The following is a 24,158-nucleotide window of genomic DNA, read 5'->3' as shown; positions in this document are numbered from 1 at the left end:
AACCATAGCTTTGACTTTGTCAGCAAGGTAATATCTCTGCTTTTTATTCGGGCTTCTAGGTTTGTCATAGCTTTTCTTCCAAGGAGCAAGCATCTTTTAATTTCATGGCTGAAGTTAGCATCCACAGTGATTTTGGAGCCCAAGAAAATAAAGTCTGTCACTATTTCCATGGTTTCCCCATCTATTTGCCATGAAGTGAAGGCACTGGATGCCATGATCTTAGTTTTTTGAATGCAGAGTTTTATCCCGGCTTTTTCACTCTCCTCTTTCACTTTCATCAGGAGGCTCTTTAGTTCCTATTCACTTTCTGCCATAAGTGTGGTGTCATCTGCATATCTGAGGTTATTGATATTTCTCCCAGCAATCTTGATTCCAGCTTGTGCTTCATCCACCCCAGCATTTTGCATGATGTACTCTGCATTTACATTAAATAAGGAGAATGACAATATACAGCCTTGACGTACTCCCTTCCCAATTTTGAAGCAGTCCATTGTTGCACATTCAGTTCTAACTGTTGCTTCTTAACCTGCATAGCTGTTTCTCAGGAGGCAGGTCAGGTGGTCTGGTATTCCCATCTCTTTAAGAATTTTCCACAGTTTGTTGTGATCTACACAGTCTAAGGCTTTAGCATAGTCAATGAAACAGAAGTAGATGTTTTTCTGGAATTCCCTTGCTTTTTCTGTGATCCAGTGGATGTTGGCAATTTGATCTCTGGTTTCTCTGCCTTTTCTAAATCCAGCTTGTACATCTGAAAGTTCTTGGTTCACATAACTGTTGAAGCCTAGTTTGAAGGATTTTCAGCATTACCTTGCCAACATGTGAAATGAGTGCAATTGTGCAGTAGTATGAACATTCTTTGGCATTGGCCTTCTTTGGAATTGGAATGAAAACTGACCTTTTCCAAGTCCGTGGCCACTGCTAAGTTTTCCAAATTAACAGCATCATCTTTTAGGATTTTAAATAGCTCAGCTGGAATTCCATGAATTCCATTAGCTTTGTTTGTAGTAATCCTTCCTAAGGCCCACTTGACTTTGCACACCAGGATGTCTGGCTCTAGGTGAGTGACCACACCATCATGGTTATCTGGGTCATTAAGACCTTTTTTGTATAGTTCTGTGTATTTCTGCCATGTCTTCTTAGTCTCTTCTTCTGTTAGGTCTGTGTATACCTAGGTCAACCCTATGGAATGGATGACATTATTTCATTTTTCAGATGATGCATGCATGCATGCTAAGTCGCTTCAGTTGTGTACAACTAATGAAACTGAGGCGTAGAGAGCTTAAGTACACAGTCCACCTTGAGGCTGCTTAGCTGATAGCAGAATCCAGATATGAACTCAGGTTCTGATACCAGAGCTAAGATCAGCTTCTGTATTTTATAAAACCATGCACTGTATGTGTGTGTTTGTACTTATGTGCACACACAGTCTTGTCCAACTCTTGTGACCCCATGGAATGTAGCCTGCCAGGCTCCTCTGTCCATAGGATTTTACTGGCAAGAATACTAGAGTGGGTTGCCATTTCCTCCTCCAGGGGATCTTCCTGATTGAACCTGTGCCTCTTGTGTCTCCTGCATTGACAGGAGGGTTCTTTACCACTGTGCCACCTGAAAGTGAAAAGTGAAAGTTGCTCAGTCGTGTCCAACTCTTTGCAACCCCATGGACTATACAGTCCAGGGAATTCTCGAGGCCAGAATACTGGATGGGTAGCCTTTCCCTTCTCCAGGGGATCTTCCCAACCCAGGGATCAAGCCCAGGTCTCCCACACTGCAGGAAGATTCTTTACCAGCTGAGCCACAAGGGAAACCCAAGAATACTGGAGTGGGTAGCCTATCCCTTCTCCACTGGATCTTCCCAACCCAGGAATCAAACCAGGGTCTCCTGCATTACAGGGGTATTCTTTACTAACTGAGCTATCAGGGAACCCACTGTGCCACCTGGGAAGCCCTATAAAAACATAAGTACTTTTAATAAAATATACCTCTAGATATTATTTATTTTAACATGGTTTCTAACTGAAGATGTGCTATATCTCCACCATTTGTCACAAATTTGGCATTATTTCATATGTAAATCTTAAATATGACATATACTTTTTTAAAGAAGTACTACTTCAATGATATAAGTTAAAATAATAATGTAATAATTGAGTCATAGACAAATATTGACACTCTCTATAAATAGGGTATGTTCTACAAATTTGCTTATTAAAATCTCTTGGAATTTTGCACATATTTATAAGCACAGTGTTAAAAATCTCATTTAGGATTATTAGAACTTTTAGGTAGCAAGATGCTATAGTAAAGAGTCTCCCAAGTATTTGCTCCCTTAGTCGAGGCTCCTTTAGCTGTACAAAATAGAAACCCCCTTAGGAAACCTTAAGCCAAAATGGAGACCAGGAATACTCATGGCACTCTGAGGGAAAAAAAACTGTGTGACTTGGTCTCTGGAGGAACAGGATCCAGGAAGTGGGAAGCTGTGAAGAATGTGTTTAGGGCCATGTGACTTCTCCCCTTGCTACCTTTTCATTCTTTCTCTTTCTCTGGACTGGTTTCTCCTGCTTTCCTGTGCCCCTGGTGAAAGATGGTCCCTTTCTAAATGAAGCCCTCCCAAATACACACATCTTCCCAGATCTTATAATGCTGAAGACAGTGGCATGCCTCAGCTTTGCAATCCCAAGTTTCCAGAAGAGAAAATCCGGTTGGCCAAGCCAGGCCAGGGTGCTGAGATCTAAAGGGGCTCAATAATTAACACTCTTCTTCATTGCCTGAATTATGGACCAATGAAAAGTGGAAAGAGAAGTCAGCAGAGAGAACAGAAAGATGACCTTCATCATTAATATAGGGAAGCTGAGGCTTAGGCACGTGTGAGGGAACTGGACACTCAGAGTGTATTTGAGTCAGCAGGGCACGTCCACTTGCCCAGGTAGCTGTCTGCACTCTGCCTAGTGTGGGAGGAAGAGAGGAAGATGCGTGGTTGCCCTGATGCATTTATTATCACCAACCTTTCATCTTCTCCCAAAACGTATGTATTCTCAAGGGGCAAAGGAGGGAAGGACGTTTGTTTCATTTACCTTAAGGTAACAGGTGTTTTAAGATGATTGTAATGTTTGCTTTTTACCTAAAAGTGGCTCAGAAGTTAATTTTGACTCTTTTTTTTTTTTTCTTTAAAGGATTTGGATCGAAATCTGAGCAGACTCACAGATTCATTTGAAAAGGCCGTAGCTGAGAAAGTTCGCTGTCAAGAAGAGGTGAACCAAACTAACAAAACTATTGAACTAGCCAACCGACTTGTGAGGGAGCTGGAGGTGAGTTAACCTTTTCTTCCAGAATTCTAACCAAAATATTAAGAATCAGCTTTTGGGGATTTTATCCTTATTTGCTCTCAACAATGACTGACTAAACATGGAATCAGCAACAAAAAGGGGAATAAGAATCATTTATACTGGACAAGGGGGCAGGAACTTGTGAGTGCCTGCTGATGGGTATGAGCTTCTCTGTTGTGTGAGAGAAACCTTCTCAAATTATTGGGGATGATGGCACGAATATGTGGATATATTAAAACCCACTCAACTGAAGACTTGAAAGGGTGAATTTCATGATATGTGAATCTCAAAGCTCTTATTTTTAAGTGCTACCTAAAAATATAGACTTGCACTACTAGACATGCGTTTAGCTGAAGGCGATAGAAAAGTTGCTTCACAGTGGCTTAAACAAAAAGGAGTTTATTTTTCACAGATTAAAAAAAATTGCAGAGGTAGCCCATTATCAGTGTCATTTCAGGGAATGAGTGATCGGACCCCTGACTTGTCTGCAGCCTTCTGCTGCTGCCAGAGCACATGTCTGTTCACGCTTATACATTTTATAGCCATGTGCCAGATGGATGCTGCTCCTTCAGGTTCAGGCAGGAGAGAGGACTCTGTAGCAACCAGATTTTTCTCCTTTTATAACAAAATCAAGTTTTCTGCTCAGGGCAACCCCTTAAGCAGACTTACCTAAAGCACTTGTTTGTTTAGCCAGAACTAGAGTGACCACGGATAGATGCAAAGAAGGCAGAAACATGGGAAATGGAGTGATCATAATTGACTCAGCCAGTTCATCCCAGGGTACTGGACACAGTAACAGTCTTTTCAGAATCAGAGTTCTCTCACCAAGAAAGGAGAGAGAAATATAAGTTAGGATGGCTGAGGCTGGCCTAATTTCTTATAAGTAGGCTTTTAACAATCTAATTTAAATTTACTACAAATTTAAACCCATTATCCCTCTGAAACTCATAGTTCATTATATGTAAACTCACTCTTCATTCTGCTAGATCCACTCTCTCTGTTCAGTCTCAATAACTGCTGGTCTTGTCTTCTAGTTGTATGGCCTAAAGCTCTAGAATCCCCCTTGACTTACTGCTTCTTCCTCACACCCATATTCAGTGCAGCAGCATTCTGTCCTGGCTCGCCCTTCAGAGTCCATTCAGAATCCCAGCACTCTCAGCCCCTTCACCTCTCCACGCTGGGCCAGGCCTCCAGCATCTCCCCCCGGAGCATCGCGCTAGCCTCCACCACTACCCTCAAGGTCCACAGCCCTTAGAGCCGCTGAGTGATGTTGTTAGAAAAACTAAGTCCGCTCATGTTACCGCTCTCTCAGAATTCTCCAATAACTAGTTGTCTCACTCAAAATATAGTCCAGAGGTTTTGCCAGGCCTGCAGGACCCTCCGTGATCTGGCCCCTGGATCTCTCTGTCCTCCACTGTGCCACCTTCTGCCCTGCTCCATCCTCACCAGCAGCTCGCTCTTCCTCACCCTGCCAGTCTCTCTCCTACCCCACGGCCTTTGCCTCCTCCCTCCATGTGGCTGACACTTTTCCAGGCAATGATATTACTGGGTCCCATACTTCCTTCAGGTATCTGCCAGAAGTTCTCCTTATTACCTGGTATTCTCTGACCTCCCTTTGTTAAAAAGCATGTGCCTTGCCCCTTATACACGTGCATGCACACACACACACACACACAAATACACACATGCATGCACACACCACTCTATAGATCTTTTTTTTTTGCCACTTTATTTTTTAATTGAAGGATAATTGCTTTACAGAATTTTGTGGTTTTCTGTCAACCGTCAAGAATCAGCCATAGCACTCTATAGATGTTTTTGTTTCCTCTGCTTTACTATTTTTTCATAGTATGTATCATCATATGACACACACACTCGTACACATGCATGTGTGAACATACATACTTTTTTTGTGGTCTTTTCCCCCTACCTAGACTGTGAGCTCTCAAAAGAAGGAAACTGCATTTGTCTCCTGCACTGCTTGATCCCAAACATATAGAGTAGTCCCTGGAGGCACCAATAGATATTTGTTGAATGAATGAATGGGTGAGTTTGGGAAGAACTCCTGTGTTGAAAAAAAATTCTGGAGCCCTTTGAAGATTCACTTTTATTAGATCTGTTGAGAAATTATGCAAGCTCCTAGTAGAGTTTATACCTGCTTCCATTTGAAGTGGTAAGATTTAGGCAGTGTGAAGGGTTTACCATTTATAAGGTACCTATGGAAAAGAGGACTGCCAGGTAATTAGACTTACTTGAGGTAGAGAATGTATGAAGGTTTTAACAAGGGAAAAACAGGCCTTGGATCTTGCTACCTTGTATCTCTAGCACACAGTAGTGTCTTCCAAAGGCTTTATTTATTCATGATAATTTAGATTATGATTTAGAAAAGGAAAGGAAAATGCCTGAATAATGTTAACTAACAAAAAATACATATAAGTATGTATATACGTATATTTTTAAAAGATTAATTGAAGATGTCAGACCTTTTCCTTTGAGGATAAATTCTTTCTGACTAGAACAGGAGACAGTTAACTTCTGAAAAACACCAAGACTGATGATTTTGTCTATATAGCATTGACCTGGAAGCTATAGTCTCAACCATTCAGACTAATAAATCAGGCAATTTATATTTAATCATTAACTAACTCCAGAGCTAACAGCTGTTCAAAATTAGAAATGGGTCACCCCAGCCAGGATGACATTACAGGCAATCTATAATGCATTAGAATAAAATTATAGTGATTTTTAACTGTCTAGAAATTTATTACAGGACATGTTCCAATTCTTAAACCCTTGTTAGCCAGTGTCAGTAATGATTTATGTTGCGTGGGTGGTATAGTGAAATTATTGACGATTTCAATCGCCGATAAGTCTACGTTTAGTAAATCTTCAAGTTTCAAAGCTGTTTTTGAGAATGAGGTGGGTGCCCTTTATTGTTTATCATTTACTAACCAAAGACAACAAAGTTGGAGGGAAGGCAAATGAGAGATTCTTCTTCAAAATTAATGGATATATTATCTATAGCTGAGGAAGAAAGTAATGAATTCTATAAAGAAGGCAAGGGAGTTGAAGTTGCCTAGTGTTTAATTATAGAGCTAACTTGGAGTGATCTTTATCGAGCAAAGCAGACTATCTTAAAATAGATTTCATAAGCATTGTCACCTGCTACTTTCATTACCTCAGTGCCAAGGGTATTGTGATGGCTTGCAGGGAGCTAGTATTGCAATTTTCTCTGACATACATTATTTTTGCTTTCTGTGGTCTCCCCTCTTTCATGAGTAAAGCTGAATTCTTCCACAGGGTTCTTCATTGTTTTTACCAACATTTTGCTGGTTTTATTTCTCCAGTTGCTATTAATTTACATATGCTTAGAATGTGGTATTAAATTTTAGCATGCACTGAAACCAAATGAATTAGTGAAGTGTCCTGCAGTTCAGTCAATCCATAGGTATTTATTACAGTTTTATTCAAATCCAATATTAAGGGCTCTACATACTTAACCTGGAAATCAGATTTTCAGTGTCTAGTCATGTAGATAGAAGGAGCTGAGCATACGGTCTTCAAAGCTAGTGACATCCTTCTGGTTTCCATCTTTTTACATGGGCTGTAAGCTCTTCCACTGATTGCGTAATTATATTGCAGAAAGAACCCACATTTAGTAACTACCAGCACTGATCTTTAATTAATAGAATTCTAGTAAGATGGCTCTTTTAAGCTTTATGTTTTAAATAATTAACATAACTAGTGTTTTTCCTGAGAAGGCAATGGCACCCCACTCCAGTACTCTTGCCTGGAAAATCCCATGGATGGAGGAGCCTGGTGGGCTGCAGTCCATGGGGTCGAGAAGAGTCGGACATGACTGAGCGCCTTCACTTTCACTTTTCCCTTTCATGCATTGGAGAAGGAAATGGCAATCCACTCCAGTGTTCTTGCCTGGAGAATCCCAGGGATGGGGGAGCCTGGTGGGCTGCCGTCTATGGGGTCGCACAGAGTCGGACACGACTGAAGTGACTTAGCAGCAGTAGCAGCAGCAGTGTTTGTCACCTTCCTTTTTCTATAACCCGCCCATGGCTGGTATGTTTAAGACGATGTTTGCCGAGGGAGGTATAGTACCATTGCTGAAAAGCAAAAATGATGGTGAACAGCCAAGCTGCCATAAAAATCCTAACATCACTCAGGCTTGGCCACAGCTCTTGGTCCTGTACTTGTAGAGGAACAAGAGAGTGACCGTCAGCCTTTTAAGAAGGACCTCAAGCCTAACTGAAGAGTTAGGGCATCCAACAAAAAGGAGATGTTAAAGATCTAATGTCGCATTACCATAAACTTCACTGACGGGAGAATGAGAGCGCCTTCGTAATAATGGGTTCACGTGACTGAGTGGTCAGCATCGTTATGCCCCCCAGTCATGTTCTCTCCCTCCTCCAGGCTGTGCAGGTGCCCTAGACTTAAACCGAGGTATAAGGCAATTACATTCAATGTTTCTTGAGTTGCTCTTCACTTTGTAGTTACATCAGAATCATCTTATATTTCAGTCAGAGAAGATTCGCTGGGGCCAGTCTATTAAATCCTTCGAAGCGCAAGAGAAGACGCTCTGTGGAGATGTTCTCCTTACAGCAGCATATGTGTCTTATGTTGGATCCTTTACACAACAGTATCGCCAGGAACTGGTGGACTGCATGTGGGTTCCCTTTCTTCAAGAGAAGGTAAGCTCAGTCCCTAACCTGGGCCACATTTGGAAGCGTCACACTGAAATTTTGTTACTTAAATTTAACAAAAACAGTGTATGTTCCAGACATTTTTGTACTTCTGTAATCTCAAATCACTGGAAATTCTAGTATTGAAGGAAGTCTTTCTTGTGTGTTGCAGTTTTCTTGTTGTAACGATAGTTTCAACAAGGAGGTAGAAAATAGAAAAATTATTTGTATGAATGATAGGGGTATAGTTGGAAAATTGCTTTAAATGAAACTGTTAACTGAAACCAAATTTGGAATATCATGTGCAATTACAGGGTGAAATTTTTTGGTATGAATATCACAGGTTACTGAAGATTTTTTTTAATGACTACTTTCAGATGAAAAGTGTAACACTTTGTATGTAAGTATAAAAATAGCTTACTTTGAATTTGAAAATTCACCCATAAGCAAAACGAAAGCCTAGATTGGGGAGATTTCAGATTGTCTAGATTAAGGTTATCCTTTACAAAGGAGAAACAGAGACAGGGAAGTTTAAATGACTTGGTAATGTCATAAAAGATAGGAAACCAGACCACTGCTTTCCAGGCCACTGTTTTCTATGATGCATTCTGTTATCTCCACAGTTTGTTGTGATCCACACAGTCAAAGGCTTTGGCATAGTCAATAAGGCAGAAGTAGATGTTATTCTGGAGCTGTCTTGCTTTTTCGATAATCCACCGATGTTGGCAATTTGATCTCTGGTTCCTCTGCCTTTTCTAAATCCAGCTTGAACATCTGGAAGTTCATGGTTCACATATTGCTGAAGCCTGGCTTGGAGAATTTTGACATTACTTTGCTAGTGTGTGAGATGAGTGCAATTGTGCGGTAGTTTGAGCATTCTTTGGCATTTCCTTTCTTTGGGATTGGAATAAAAACTGACCTTTTCCAGTCCTGTGGCCACTGCTGAGTTTTCCTAATTTGCTGGCATATTGAGCGGCACATAATTTCCTGGCACTTTCACAGTATCATCTCTTAGAATTTGAAATAGCTCAGCTGAAATTCCATCACCTCCACTAGCTTTGTTGGTCGTGATGCTTTCTAAGGCCCACTTGACTTCACATTCCAGGATGTCTGGTTCTAGGTGAGTGATCACACCATCATGATTATCTGGGTCGTGAAGATCTTTTTTGTATTGTTCTTCTGTGTATTCTTGCCATCTCTTCTTAATATCTTCTGCTTCTGTTAGGTCCATAGCATTTCTGTCCTTTATTGAGCCCATCTTTGCATGAAATGTTCCCTTAGTAGCTCTAATTTTCTTGAAGAGATCTCTAGTCTTCCCAGTCTATTGTTTTCCTCTATTTCTTTGCATTGATAGCTGAGGAAGCCTTTCTTTTCTTGCTATTCTTTGGGACTCTGCCTTCAGATGCTTATATATTTCCTTTTCTCCTTTGCTTTTCGCTTCTCTTCTTTTCACAGCTACTTATAAGGCCTCCCCCAACAGCCATTTTGCTTTTTTTGCATTTCTTTTCCATGGGTAGTAGATATAATGGGCATCTGAGTTAAATTCTCCCATTCCAGTCTATTTTAGTTTACTGATTCCTAGAATGTCGACATTCACTCTTGCCATCTCCTGTTTGACCACTTCCAATTTGCCTTGATTCATGGACCTAACATTCCAGGTTCCTATGCAGTATTGATCTTTACAGCATCAGACTTTACTTCCATCACCAGTCACATCCACAACTGGGTGTTGTTTTTGCTTTGGCTCCATCTTTTCATTCTTTCTGGAGTTATTTTTCCACTGATTTCTAGTAGCATATTGGACACCTACCAACCTGGGGAGTTCACCTTTCAGTGTCCTTTTTGTCTTTTCATACTGTTGATGGTGTTCTCAATGCAAGAATACTGAAGTGGTTTGCCATTCCCTTCTCCAGTGGGCCACATTCTGTCAGAACTCTCCACCATGACCTCTCCTTCTAGGGTAGCCCTACATGGCATGGCTCATAGTTTCATTGAGTTGGACAAGGCTGTGGTCTATGTGATCAGATTGGCTGGTTTTCTGCGATTGTGCTTTTCATTCTGTGTGCCCTCTGATGGAGAAGGACAAAAGGCTTATGGAAGTTTCCTGATGGGAAAGATTGACTAAGGGGGAAATTGGGTCTTGTTCTGGTAGGGGGGTGCCATGCTCAGTAAATCTTTAATCCCGTTTTCTGTTGATGGGTGGGGTTGTGTTCCCTCCCTATTATTTGACCTGAGGCCAAACTATGGTGGAAGTAATGAAGATATGAAGGCTTCCTTCAAAAGGTCCCATGCTTGAACTGCTGCACTCAATGCCCCCAACCCTGCAGCAGGCCACCTCCAAGCCACACCCAGAGACTCCTGGATACTCACGGGCAAGTCTGGGTCAGTCTCTTGTGGGGTCACTGCTCCTTTCTCCTGGGTCCTGGTGCAAACAAGATTCTGTTTGTGCCCTCCAAGACATGCCTCCTGAGAAATCTGTATGCAGATCAAGAAGCAACAGTTAGAACTGGACATGGAACAACAGACTGCTTCCAAATTAGGAAAGGAGTACTTCAGGGCTGTATATTGTCACCCTGCTCATTTAACTTATACAGAGTACATCATGAGAAATACTGGACTGGATGAAGCACAAACTGGAATCAAGATTGCTAGGAGAAATAGCAATAACCTCAGATATGCAGATAACACCACCCTGATGGCAGAAAGCGAAGAAGAGCTAAAGAGCCTCTTGATGAAAGTGAAAGAGGAGAGTGAAAAAGTTGGCTTAAAACTCAACATTCAGAAAACCAAGATCATGGCATCTGGTCCCATCACTTCATGGGAAATAGATGGGGAAGCAATGGAAACAGTGAGACTTTATTTTTTGGGCTCCAAAATCACTGCAGATGGTGACTGCAGCCATGAAATTAAAAGACACTTGCTCCTTGGAAGAAAAGTTATGACCAACCTAGACAGCATGTTGAAAAGCAGAGACATTACTTTGCCAACAAAGGTCCGTCTAGTCAAGGCTATGGTTCTTCCAGTGGTCATGTATGGATGTGAGAGTTGGACTGTGAAGAAAGCTGAGCGCCCAAGAATTGATGCTTTTGAACTGTGGTGTTGGAGAAGACTCTTAAGGGTCCCTTGGACTGCAAGGAAATCCAGCCAGTCCATCCTAAAGGAAATCAGTCCTGAATATTCATTGGGAAGACTGATGCTGAAGCTGAAACTCCAATACTTTGACCACATGATGTGAAAAACTGACTCATTGGAAAAGACCCTGATGCTGGGAAAGATTGAAGGCGGGAAGAGAAGGGGACGACAGAGGATAAGATGGTTGGATGGCATCACCGACTCAATGGACATGAGATTGAGTAAGCTTTGGGAGTTGATAATGGACAGGGATGCCTGGCATGCTGTAGTCCATAGGGTCACAAAGATTCGGACACAACTAAGCAATTGAACAGAACTGTGTTATCTCAGTTGATTAAAGCAGGTTCTTCATTTACATATCTAGCCCTTCAGTTCAGTTCAGTTCAGTCACTCAGTCATGTCCGCCTTTGCGACCTCATGGACCACAGCACACCAGGCCTCTCTGACCATCATGACCACTGGAAGAACCATAGCCTTGACTAGACGGACTTTGTTGGCAAAGTAATGTCTCTGCTTTTCAACATGCCATCTAGATTGGTCATAACTTTCCTTCCAAGGGGTAAGCGTCTTTTAATTTCATGGCTGCAGTCACCATCTGCAGTGATTTTAAAGCCCCAAAAAATAAAGTCAGCCACTGTTTCCACTGTTTCTCCATCTATTTGCCATGAAGTGATGGGACTGGATACCATTTCTGAATGTTGAGTTTTAAGCTAACCTTTTCACTCTCCTCTTTCACGTTCATCAAGAGGCTTTTTAATTCCTCTTCACTTTCTGCCATCAGGGTGGTATCATCTGCATATCTTGGTTTATTGATACTTCTCGCAGCAATCTTGATTCCAGCTTGTGCTTCCTCCAGCCCAGCGTTTCTCATGATGTACTCTGCATATAAGTTAAATAAGCAGGGCGACAATATACAGCCTTGACGTACTCCTTTTCCTATTTGGAAGCAGTCTGTTCCATGTCCAGTTCTAACTGTTGCTTCCTGACCTTAGGACATTAAATCCCTCTGTGTATTTGTGTTCTTTGTTGGTAATTATGCCTCAGTTTTCACAATAGCTTTTTCGTGACATAAGGACATGCCAATGGAATTTCTGCAAATTAAATATTTTGGGAAAAGTGTCTCATAATAATTGTAAAAGAAAAATCCTTTTGTACCTAAGCTATTTAATGTGTCTATGGTATCAAGCCATATTTTTATATGGAAGATTTTTTTAAAAGACGATATCTATATTACTCCCTGAATTTCAGAGATTTTCTCTAAGTATTTCTGCCATAAAATAGTCCTGTTTATGTAAGAGGATAAAGCATTCTGCTAATTTTGTCCACCTCGTACTGCGTTGTGAGTTTCAGAAGGTGTCAGCTATCAAATTCTTCTTTTTGTCTCCATCTCATATTCTCCAAACTTCAATCTTCTCAATGGGTATCTTGGTCCGATTCACCCAATGACCAACTTAAGGTGAATGATTATCATCACTTGTGGTCCTCTCTGCATTTTCCATCATGGATAAAATTTTCTCATTCTGTCCAAAATTATAAAGAAATTCACTTCCTGATGTGCAAGCTAGTGAACTTCACGTTGTCTTCTTGTTACAGTTATTCTTCTCTTTGAATCATGTAATAGTATCTATAGCATGAACTTAGGCTATCAGTCACTTTACATTTTTTAAATTGAAAACTTGCCTTCTCAAATCTAAGTTTTAAAATTGATGTTTAATTGCTGGTATAGCATCATTTGGGCTTCCCTGGTGACTCAGTGGTAAAGAATTTGCCTGCCAATTCAGGAGACGTGAGTTTAATCTCTGGGACAGAAAGATCACTGGAGGAGGAAATGGCAACTCACTTCAGTATTCTTGCCTGGGAAATCCCATGGACAGAGGAGCCTGGTGGGCTACGGTCCATGGGGTCACAAAACAGTTGGACACAACTTAGCATCTAAAAACAAGAGCAAATCGCATCATTTAGTGTGTTTCTGGGAAGTTTCCCATCAACTTGTATTTTCCCACTTACTTAAAATTCCAAATATGGAATTCCATGAAGATAAAATTTTGTTGTGAAGAATAAGATTAATTGGCTTATCCAAACTATCTAAACTCTCTAAATGTATAGCCAAAGCAAAAATGATAATTTTCTGATGCTGTACATTAAGAAAACATTGATTTTTAACTACAGGCCTGTGTTTCTCTGTGGGCCCACAACTCTCAGGACTCCGTGTCTATTTTCAGGCATCCCAGCGCTCTCTGCTTGTCTCTTGAGTACACAGGCTCCAGGCCAGCTGAGAAATAGATCCTCAAACATGAGCAGCTTATTCTCACTCATCTCTGGACAGAGCTGTATGCTAAAGGAAGAAAGAGATTTCAAGTTGTATAAATGACATCCTTTTGGAAGAGACTTTTCTGTCTGTAAGACCCCTGGCAGAAAATGCTATATAAAACCTAAAAAACATATGTCCTGTAGAACAGAGGTTTCTAGTTTCTCAGTTCAGTTGCTCAGTCATGTCTGACTCTTTGCGACCCCATGGACTGTAGCATGCCAGGATTCCCTGCCCATCAACAACCCCCAGAGTTTGCTCAAACTCATGTCTATCAAGTCGGTGACGCCATTTGAGCTACGTACTTTATACACCTAGATTCAGTCACAGCAAAGTGGAAGGATAATCACGTCTATATGAACATGTGCCAGGGTTCAAGAGGAGCTGAAATTGTTTATTCGTGTTAATGTTTTTTTGATCAATTTTTCCTCATCAGTGTTGCCTCATCCTGCCTTTCCAAGAAGCATCTCCTCATCCTGCTCCACAGTATACAGGATATTTGCTAGAGCTCCGTACTCTCCTGAGTGTCTCTGGCTTGTCATTTGACTTGGGTATCCTGGGGATTTTGACAGTTTATAAATTAGCCCACCAACAAATGACTATTTGTGTCCTTTTAAAATATCTCTGGGAAAGATTGAGGGCAGGAGGAGAAGGGGACGACAGAGGATGAGATGGTCGGATGGCATCATCAACTCTATGGACATGGGTTTGGGTGGACCCTGGGAGTTGGTGGTGGACAGGGAGGCCTGGTGTGCTGCGGTTCATGGGGTCGCAAAGAGTCGGACACGACTGAGCGACTGAATTGAACTGAAGCTAAGCATGTCATTTATTAACAACCTGTATACATATTCAAGGTAACCTTAGAGAGAACTCTTATAAAATAAGTCCACAATCCTTAATGTGTTCCTAGAAATGAAGACTGTGTATTCTAAATGCATCAAACCTCCAAAATCTAATAAACAAATTTAACTCTAAGTCTGAATTTCAAGAGGAGTTATATTTTAACTTGATCCAGTGATTCTAAAGTTTTCTGGAAGAATATATTTTCAACAACACCAATGTAATTTTGGAATCAAACAGTAAGAGGGCGCTTGGACTTCACAATATTAAAATATATTCTAAAGCTAAAGTAATTACAACAATGTGGTTCTTCAAGGGAAATGAAAACTAGAATAGAGATCAGAGTCATTTAAGGATGCAGAGATATTTGATATGTTTAATATATGATGATGTATAAATGCAACTGCATCTACCACCTCCTAACATTTCTACTAATATACCATCTTCCCTCCTGATACTTCTATTCAAGGCCAACCATTTGGGTTATGTACTAGTTTCCATCCCCTTTCCTTTCCTTGAGGACAATTCAAGACAAATTCTCCCCTTTCCGTCATCATCAATTTTTCTGTCTGGATTCATTACTACATCATTCCCACTAGCACTCAAACATGTAGTTATTTCTCCCATTAAAAACAAATATATCTGGAAATATACATTTCTCTCAACTCTCCCTGCCCCTCATGCTACTCCTTCATTTCTCTGCCCTCATTTACAGTCATCACTTCAGAAGAGGAATGGATATTCACTGTCTCCACATCCTCCCTCCGTATTTCTAAGTCACTCCAGACAGACTGTCATCCCCATCATGCCACCAAAATGCCTATTATCAGATTTTGCCTTCACATTGCTAAGTTGAGAGGTTCGTTCTCATTCTCATCGTACTTGACTGAATTTGATGCAGTGGATCACTCCGTCCTCCCATCAATACTTGATTTTCTTGAATCACCCTCACTTCACCTCCACATAACCCCACTGGTCAGTTTTTCTCAGACTTCTTGATTTTTTCCCTACCCCACCCTGCCCCAGTGGCTCAGACAGTAAAGAATCCACCTGCAATGCGGGAGACCTGGGTTCGACCTCTGGGTTGGAAAGATCCCCTGGAGGAGGGTATTCTTGCTTGGAGAATCCCCATGGACAGAGGAGCCTCTCGGGCTGCAGTCCATGGGGTCACAAAGAGTCAGACACGACTGAGCGACAAAGCACACACACCCGCCCCAATCTCTTAGTGTTGAAATGACCCACACTTCAGTCTTTGAGCTGCTTCTTAACAAGGTTCATGGCTTTAAATGTCCCCTGGACCCCACTAACTCCCAAATGGATACCTGCAGCCAGACAGTGGCATCTTCCCTTCTGTGTCTGAAAGATGTCTCAGATGCAGAACATCCGAACTGAATTCCTGATCTTCCCCGTAAAACTGCTACTCACGTGTTCCCGATTTGTTTAATGGTAGGTCTACCCTTGTGTTAGCTCAGCCTAACAGACTTTGAGTCACTTTGATGTCAGTCTTTTTCTGACACCCACATCCAGTCTATCTAGGAGATTCTGTGGGCTGTACCTTTAAAATATATTCAGAATCTGACCACTTTTCGCCACCTTCACTGCTTGCATCCTGAGCCCCGCCATCAGCTTCCTCTTCAATTACTGTGAAAACTTTCTAACTGGTTTCCTTGCTTCTATATTTGTTGCCTCTCTCCAAATTGGATCTTAACATATCAGCCAGTGTGATATGATGCAAGTCAGATTCACTAATTTTTTTTCTAAAATCCCTCAGTTGACTTCCCACTGCACTTAAAGCAAAAGCTAGAAACCCTGCAGATGCTTATAAAACCCTCAGTGATTTGGCCCCATTACAGTAGTCCCTGACATCCGAACCTTCAAGTTGCAAACGTTCAAAGATGTGAATATACACTTGTTCCATCCACGTCAGGCATGCAGCTGTTGCTGACAGTCCTTCAGCTCTACCGTCTCCCACCTCCTCTCCATCCTGCAGTCAGTAACTCTTCTTTCCTGTTCACTTGATGCCAGCCCCTGTAAGCCAATTGTTGCACTGTACTACTGTACTTTTTCAAGGTACTGTAAGATTAAAAACGTTTTCTTTTGTGTGTTTTTTTTAATGTATCATTTGTGTGAAAAGTATTATAAACCTATTACAGTACAGTGCTACACAGCCACTTGTGTTAGTTGGGTAGATAGGCCAACTTTGTTGGACTTGGGAACCAGTTGGACTAATGAATGTGCTCTAAAAATAGAACTCATTCATGTGTAGGGGACCTACTGTATCTCCCTGTAACTTACTTTCTGTTATTCCTTTCCTCACTCATCTGCTCTGGTCACACTGGGCCATCTTCTGTGAATCTACCACGTATGCTCCAACCTCAGGCCCTTTGCACTAGCTTTTTCCTCTGTCTTGAAGTGTTTTCACTTAGGACATAGTTTTCCCACTCACTTCCATCAACTAGCTCTTTGTTCAAACAGGAAGAAGATAAGGTGTTCTGGTAGTTCCATCTCTTGAAGAATTTTCCACAGTTTCTTGTGATCCACACAGCCAAAGGCTTTAGCATAGTCAATGAAACAGAAGTAGATATTTTTCTGGAATTCCCTTCCTTTTTCTGTTATCCAACGATTGCTGGCAGTTTGATCTCTGGTTCCTCTGCCTTTTCTAAATCCAGCTTGTACATCTGGAAGTTCTTGGTTCATGTACTGTTGAAGCCTAGCTTGAAGGATTTTGAGCGTTATCTTGCTAGCTTGTGAAATGAGTGCAATTGTATAGTAGTTTGAATATGGCATGCCCTTCTTTGAGACTGGAATGAACACTGACCTTTTCCAATCCTGTGGCCACTGCTAAGTATTCCTAATTTGCTGGCATATTGAGTGCAGCACTTTCACATCATCATCTCTTAGGATTTGAAATAGCTCAACTGGAATTCCATCACCTCCACTAGCTTTGTTCATAGTGATGCTTCCTAAGGCCCACTTGACTTTACACTTCAGGATGTCTGGCTTTAAATGAGTGATCACACATTCATGGTAATCTGGGTCTTTAAGACCTATTTTGTATAGTTCTTCTGTGTATTCTTGCCACCTTTTCTTAATCTCTTCTGCTTCTGTTAGGTCCGTACTGTTTCTGTCCTTTAGCGTGCCCATACTTGCATGAAATATTCCCTTGGTATCTCCAACTTTCTTGGAAAGATCTCTAGTCTTTCCCATTCTATTGTTTTCCTCTGTTTCTTTGAATCGTTCACTTAAGAAGGCCTTCTTATCTCTCTTTGCTATTCTCTGAAACTCTGCATTCAGTTGGATATATCTTTCCTTTTCTCCTTTGCCTTTTGTGTCTCTTCTTTTCTCAGCTATATGTAAGACCTCCTCAGACAACCATTTTGCCTTCTTGCATTTCTTTTTCTTGGGGATGGTTTTGGTCACTGCCTCCTATACAATGCTATGAACCTCTGTCTATAGTTCTTCAGGTACTCTGTCTATCAGATCTAATCCCTTGAATCTATTTGTCACTTCCACCATAATCATAAGGGATTTGATTTAGGTCATACCTGAATGGTCTATTGGTTTTCCCTACTTTCTTCAATTTAAGTCTGAATTTGGCAATTAAGGAGTTCATGATCTAAGTCACAGTCAACTCCTGGTCTTGTTTTTGCTGACTGTATAGAGCTTCTCCATCTTTTGCTGCAAAGAATATAATCAATCTGATTTTTGTATTGACCATCTGGTGATGTCCATGTGTAGAGTTATCTCTTATGTTGTTGGAATAGGGTATTTGCTATGACCAGTATGTTCTCTTGGCAAAACTCTATTAGCCTTTGCCGTGCTTCATTTTGTACTCCAATGCCAAATTTGCCTATTACTCCAGGTAATGCTTGACTTTTTATTTTGCATTCCAATCCCCTGTGATGAAAATGACATCTTTTTTGGGTATTAGTTTTAGAAGGTCTTGGAGGTCTTTATAGAACCATTGGACTTCAGCTTCTTCGGCATTAGTAGTTGGGAAATAGAAGTGGGTTACTGTGATTATGAATGGTTTATCTTGGAAACAAACTGAGATTATTTGTCCTTTTTGTTATTGTACCCAAATGCTGATGTGCCTTTGCTGTGACTTTTAAATAATATTTACTATATAAATATTTACTCAGTAAAGAATCCACCTGCAATGCAGGAGATCTGGGTTCAATCCCTGGGTTGGGAATATCCTCTGGAGGAGGAAATGGCAACCCACTCCAGTATTCTTGCCTGGAGAATCCCATAGACAGAGGAGCCTGATGGGCTACAATCCATGGGGTTGCAAAGAGTCGGACATGACTGAGCAACTAAGTACACACTGTTTCAGACTCTCGTTGTTTGCGAGGGCTCCTCCATTCCTTCTAAGGGATCCTTGCCCACAGAAGTAGATATAATTGTCATCTGAATTAAATGTGCCCATTCCCATCCATTTTAGTTCACTGATTGCTAAAATGTCAGTGTTCTCTTCCCAGATTCCTGTGCAGTATTGTTCTTTACAGCATCGGGCACATTACTTTCACCACCAGATACATCCACAACTGGGCATCATTTACACTTCGGCTCAGCCTCTTCATTCTTTTTGGAGTTATTTCTCCACTTTTTCCCAGTAGCATATTGGACACCTACCAACCTGGCACGCTGCTCTTCCGGTGTCATATCTTTTTGCCTTTTCATACTGTTCATGAGTGTCTCGAGGCAAGAATACTACAAATTCCTAGATGTGATTACAACCTTTATCCTTCAGCATGCCTCATTCTACTCTATTTTTTCCACTATAGCATTTATTACTTGCTAATACATTGCTTTGTTATGGTTAACATCTTTCCTCTCCCCCAGAAAAAATGTAAGATCCATGGAAGCAAGTATTTTGTGTATTTTGTTCACTACTCTATCCTAGATGGTGCCTGGAACATTGTAGATGTTCCATGTTTTTTTTCATTGAGAGATAATTTATACACCTTATGATTCACCCATTTAAAGCATACGATTCAGTGGTGTTTAGTGCAGTCACACAGCTGTGCAGCTCTCATCACAGTCCATTCTAGAGCATTTTCACCATTCTCAATGTAAACCCCATACCCATTAGCTGTCACCCACAATCCCCCAGTCCTTACTGGGCATAGATAACCATTAATTTATTTCATGTATCTATAAATTTGCCTGTTCTGAACATTTCATATGCATGAACATATGTGATATTTCATGACTGACTTCTCTCACTTAGCTTGTTTTTAAGATTCATCAATGATATAACCTATATCAGTATTTTATCCCTTTCTATGACTGAATAATATTCCTTATTATTGGAATATAAATGTGGATATATCACATTTCATTTATCCATTCATCCATTGATGGTCATTTGGGTTGTTTCTACTTTTTTTATTATTATGAATAATGTGGCTATAAACAGTTGAATTATTCATGTACAAGTTTTTGTGTGTGGACACATTTTATTTCTCTTTCACATATACCTAGGAGTGGAATTTTCTGAGTTGTATGGTACCTCTATATTTAATCTTTGACAAACTACCAGCCTATCACTACATATTTTAGAATAAATGTATGCTTCAATGTGTATTTCAGATCAGTAGGGGAAGTAATAGATTATGCAGTAAATGCTGAAGCACAACTCACCAAGTGTTTGGGCTGAAATATAGTTAGGGCTCTCCTTTATGGTTTCATGGGAAATAAAAAGAGTTCCAAATGATTTAAGTATTAGAATGTTAAATAACTTAAAATGTAGATGAACTGTACAGTTATAAATCAGAAATTGTAGATAAACATTACAGAATCAGTGAGGGGCCATATTATAACCCCCATGTAACAAGCTGAGAAAAGAAATATGAACTTAATCCTAAGCATGGGCAGTCATTGAAGGATTTTAAGCAGGTCTATGACATGATCAGTATTATCCATTTGAAAAGCTCACACTGGCCACCAAAAAAGCAGTGACTTGGCGGGGAAAGAGACTCTTGTTACCAACTAAGAGTGATAGCCCCGAAGACAATGAACACAGTGATGACAGTGGGTGTGACAAGCAGGAGAGTGATTGCAGAGGAAGCAAGGAAGCAGAGCTGATGAGACAGTGTAAGGGTTGACGGGGAGAAAGTCAATATATGCAGGTGCCAGTCCCTCAGATTAAAATCATTTTAGGAGAAACGATGAGGAGTTTGGTTTTGAAGTGTCTCTAAAACATACAAGTGTCAATAACCAGTAGAGAACTGGACAAGAGCATTACTGGGTGAGAGTGAGATTTGGGAGTCACTGATGTACACATAGTTCTTGAAACTACACGTGGTTAGATCACCTGGAGAAGATGTTTAGAGTGAAGTGAGCCGAGTCAGTGCTGACACGTAAGTACGAAGTTGAGGAAGATGAAGAAGGTGCAGTCAGAGACTGGAGAAGCCCAAGGCAAGAGTGGTATCATAGGAGGTAAGAGTATAAAGACAGGGATGATCAGTGATGCCAAAGCCATAGAGACAAGTGAGAGAGTAGCTAGGAACTGAAAGTGTCGTCAGACTTGGAAGGATGAAAAGTCTTTTCTGACCCCAAGGGCGTAATGAGCCAGAAGCAGACTGCACTGAGTTATACAGGAAGTAGGTGGAAAAGATAGGCTATTCTTGTAGGAATTTGCTTTGAAGAGAAGGGGGTAAACAGAAGCGCCTGGTTGAGACATGAAGGTAAGTGAAGGGTTTTTTTTTTTTTTTTCTTTCTTCGTATGAGTAGGACTAGAACACGTTTCTAGTCTTTCAAAGAAGGAATGGAAAAGGAATTACTGATGGTAAAACAGGGAAGAGGTCTGATCCATCAGGAACTGGGAAGGGATAAGAATAGAGGAAAAGGGAATGACTTTCCAATAGAAGAAGCAAGACTCCTTGAACTTAGTTGGAGGAAAGGGGAACATAGGCAGGCAGAAATGCTGATAGAAAGTTGTAGTTGTAGCTGCTGGTCTCTCTTCTCTTCAGGAAGCAGGAAATTGCAGTGCTAATCAGCCAAAGATAAGAAAATTGAAATGAGGAGAATGTTTGCAAGGAGGGTGGCAAAAACATCAAAAAGTATCCATTGAAGGCAATCAGAGAATAAATATTAAAGCCTTGCCAAGCAACTTGGAGAAGCCAAAGTTGAATTTGGAAAAGATAAATTTGTAGTCACAGTAATAAAGCTTTCATCAGCAATACTCACAGTCTGGGACCAAAAGGAGAGGACAAGAGTTACTTTAGCCAGGGTATACAGGATGATAGGCAGATAAGCCAGAAGGAAAAGAAGGCAGGGAAGTTCATGTGACAGTCAGAAGAACAATTAAGGAATGGAAGGTTCTATCTTAGGTTCGGCAGAGATGTGAGTGGAGTTGAAAGTTAGTGTTTAAATATATGGTACAGTTTCTCTGCATCTATTGAGATAATAGAATTACCATATAATCCAACCTGGCTGGGGAATCTACTAGCCAAAGGAAATAAAAGCAAGGGCTCAGGTAAGTCTACATTTGTTCACAACAGCATTATTCAGAAATAGCCAAAAAGTGGAAGAAATCCAGATGTCCATCAACAGATGGATGGAAAAAGAAAATGTGGCATATACATACAGTGGAATATTATTCAGTCTTAAAAAGGAAGGAAATTCTGACACATTGCAACATGGATGAATCTCGTAGATGTTATGCCAAGGGAAATAAATCAGTCATAAAAGGACGAATATTGTGTGATTCCACTTACATGATGTACCTAGAAAGTCAGTTTCATAGAAAAAGAAAGTATCATGGTAGTTACTAGGGGCTGGGGGGAGTGAATAATGGGAGTTATTGTTTAATGAGTATGGGTTTCAGCTTGGGAAGATGAAAAAATTTTGGAGATGGATTGTAATGGTGATTGCACAACAGTGTGAATGTACTTACTATGACTGAAGGAATATTACTGTAACTGTACACTTCAAAATGGTTAGGATGACAAATTTTATAATACAATTATTTTGCCACAATGAAAAATACATGGTGGATAAAGGACCTGATGTCTTAATACTGTTGATAAGAGCAAACGTTGTATCCAGAGGTGTGAGAAGAAGTATATATAATCATGGTTCAAGAATTGGGTATTAGAAGTTTAGGTTTCAATAATGAAATAATTTCAGATTATTTTAAGGTCTGGAACAGCACCTCTCATCTAAAGAAGGAGATAGGCAGACTTCCCTGGTGGCCCAGTGGTTAAGACGCCAAGTTTCCACCGCAGGGGGCATAGGTTCAGTCCCTAGACAGGGAACCAAGATTCCACATGCTCTGTGACTTGGCCAAAAAAAAATTTAATTAATTTAAAAAAGGAGATAGTATAGTACCCTGCCAAAACATATCAGCATTTTTGAGTGTGGAGGATGTGCAAGGGAGGCGAGGGATGAGGTGTCGTGTGATTGTCACAGCTGGTTCTGGCATCTTCCTCTCCCCCTGCCTCTTCCCCCAGAATGCTAGAGTGGAAAGGAAATGCAGAGTTTTCGCGTGAAGGATGTCAAGGCTGGAGAGTGGATTCGACATGTCTACCAGCACTGAGGTAGTCACAGATTGGCAGCCAAACTTGGAAAGTGGGAAGGACCAGTAGCTAAGGCTTTCGGATGAGGAGGAGTGTATGGCTGGACTCCATGAGCCTCAAATGTGTCGCTTTTTACTTAAGGATAGAAGAGCTCTGGGGTCTTGGATGATGTGCAGGGGAGTAAGAAGAGTGACCACTGTTACCCCCATATGCTTTTTCAGTAGTAGGAATACTAAGAAAATGGAAAATCTACTTGAGAAAGCCCTCAAGGAAAATGAGACCCTAGGGCAGTGATTCTTGGACTCCAGCTTCACATTTAAATCATGTGGGAGTGAACTTTTAAAACATACTGATGCCAGTTGAAGTTGAATCATTAGAGATGGGGTGGTATCGGCAGCTTTGAAAGCTCTCGTGTGATTCTAATATACAGCCTGGGGTTGAGAGGCTATGTCCTAGGAAAGAGCTGAGTTTGGGTTGAGACAAGCAGGTAGAGGGAGAAAGCAAGAGAGTTTGACCCAAATAAGACTAGGAGATCACAAGAGCTGTGGGAACAGTTGTCAGGAAGTGCCGCAATGGGGCCATGAGTTTGGAGGATGGCAAGGGGTGGTAAGTGAAAAGAACAGGGACAGTGGGCATATGTGACCTTGAGGGTACAAATAAAATTGTTACCCAAAATTGTTTCCGTCCGAAGCCATCATCTGCTGGGCAGACAAATGAAGGCATGGCCAAGTTCAAGGAGGCATTTGCACTCCACTCATTACTCTGACCTCGCAGTTTATAGACAGACACATACATGGAATTACTATACATGGAGTCAACCAAGTCTCAGTGTCCTAAGCAAAAAAGAGGGAGGGAGAGACCTACTTTGCAGAACTCCTATAAGAGTTAAGTGAGGCAAGGAACAGAGGAAATGTATATGAGTAAATTTTGTAAACACTTAAAACCTTACAAATATCACTTGTTCTGTTAACTGGGAGTCTTACCTCATCAGGAAGTTCCCTTTTATCCTTTGAAATAGGCCCTGGGATCAGTTCCCAGAGGATTCTGATTGGTATTTGGTGTTAGGATTAGTCTAGTTTGGCTCAGGGCGTGTGCTTCCTTCCAGCCTGCTTCTCTCTAGTAAAAGCTTCTTAAGAAGGGAGCCTCTTTCCTCCTCCTCCTTTTTTAAGCTCCATCTTGACTGACAGCATGTTGCACTATTTAATGAAGCAGTTAGATACTGACTTGCTAGGCTGACTTTGGACTCCCTCTTTGCTCTTGGTTTCTGAACTATTATTCTTTTCTGCATACTCCTTCAAGGAATTCTGCAAAGAAGAGTGGATTAAAAAAATATATA

General features: G+C 40.9%; 1 protein-coding gene across 2 annotated transcripts in view; it reads left to right on the top strand.

Moving 5' to 3' along the window:
- The window catches only part of DNAH11 (dynein axonemal heavy chain 11), a 371,336-nt gene that overhangs the window by 258,620 nt on the left and 88,558 nt on the right, over positions 1–24,158 (top strand). For both annotated transcript variants that reach the window (XM_070369750.1, XM_070369751.1), the window contains exons 62-63: positions 3,171–3,305; positions 7,856–8,026. In XM_070369750.1, coding sequence (XP_070225851.1) covers positions 3,171–3,305; positions 7,856–8,026 — 306 coding nt within the window. The remainder of the gene's footprint in view (positions 1–3,170; positions 3,306–7,855; positions 8,027–24,158) is intronic.

This window comes from Bos mutus, chromosome 4, assembly GCF_027580195.1.
Source record: "Bos mutus isolate GX-2022 chromosome 4, NWIPB_WYAK_1.1, whole genome shotgun sequence".
NCBI lineage: Eukaryota > Metazoa > Chordata > Mammalia > Artiodactyla > Bovidae > Bos > Bos mutus.
Note: the sequence above shows the minus strand (reverse complement) of the source record. Positions and strands in the feature narration are given on the sequence as shown.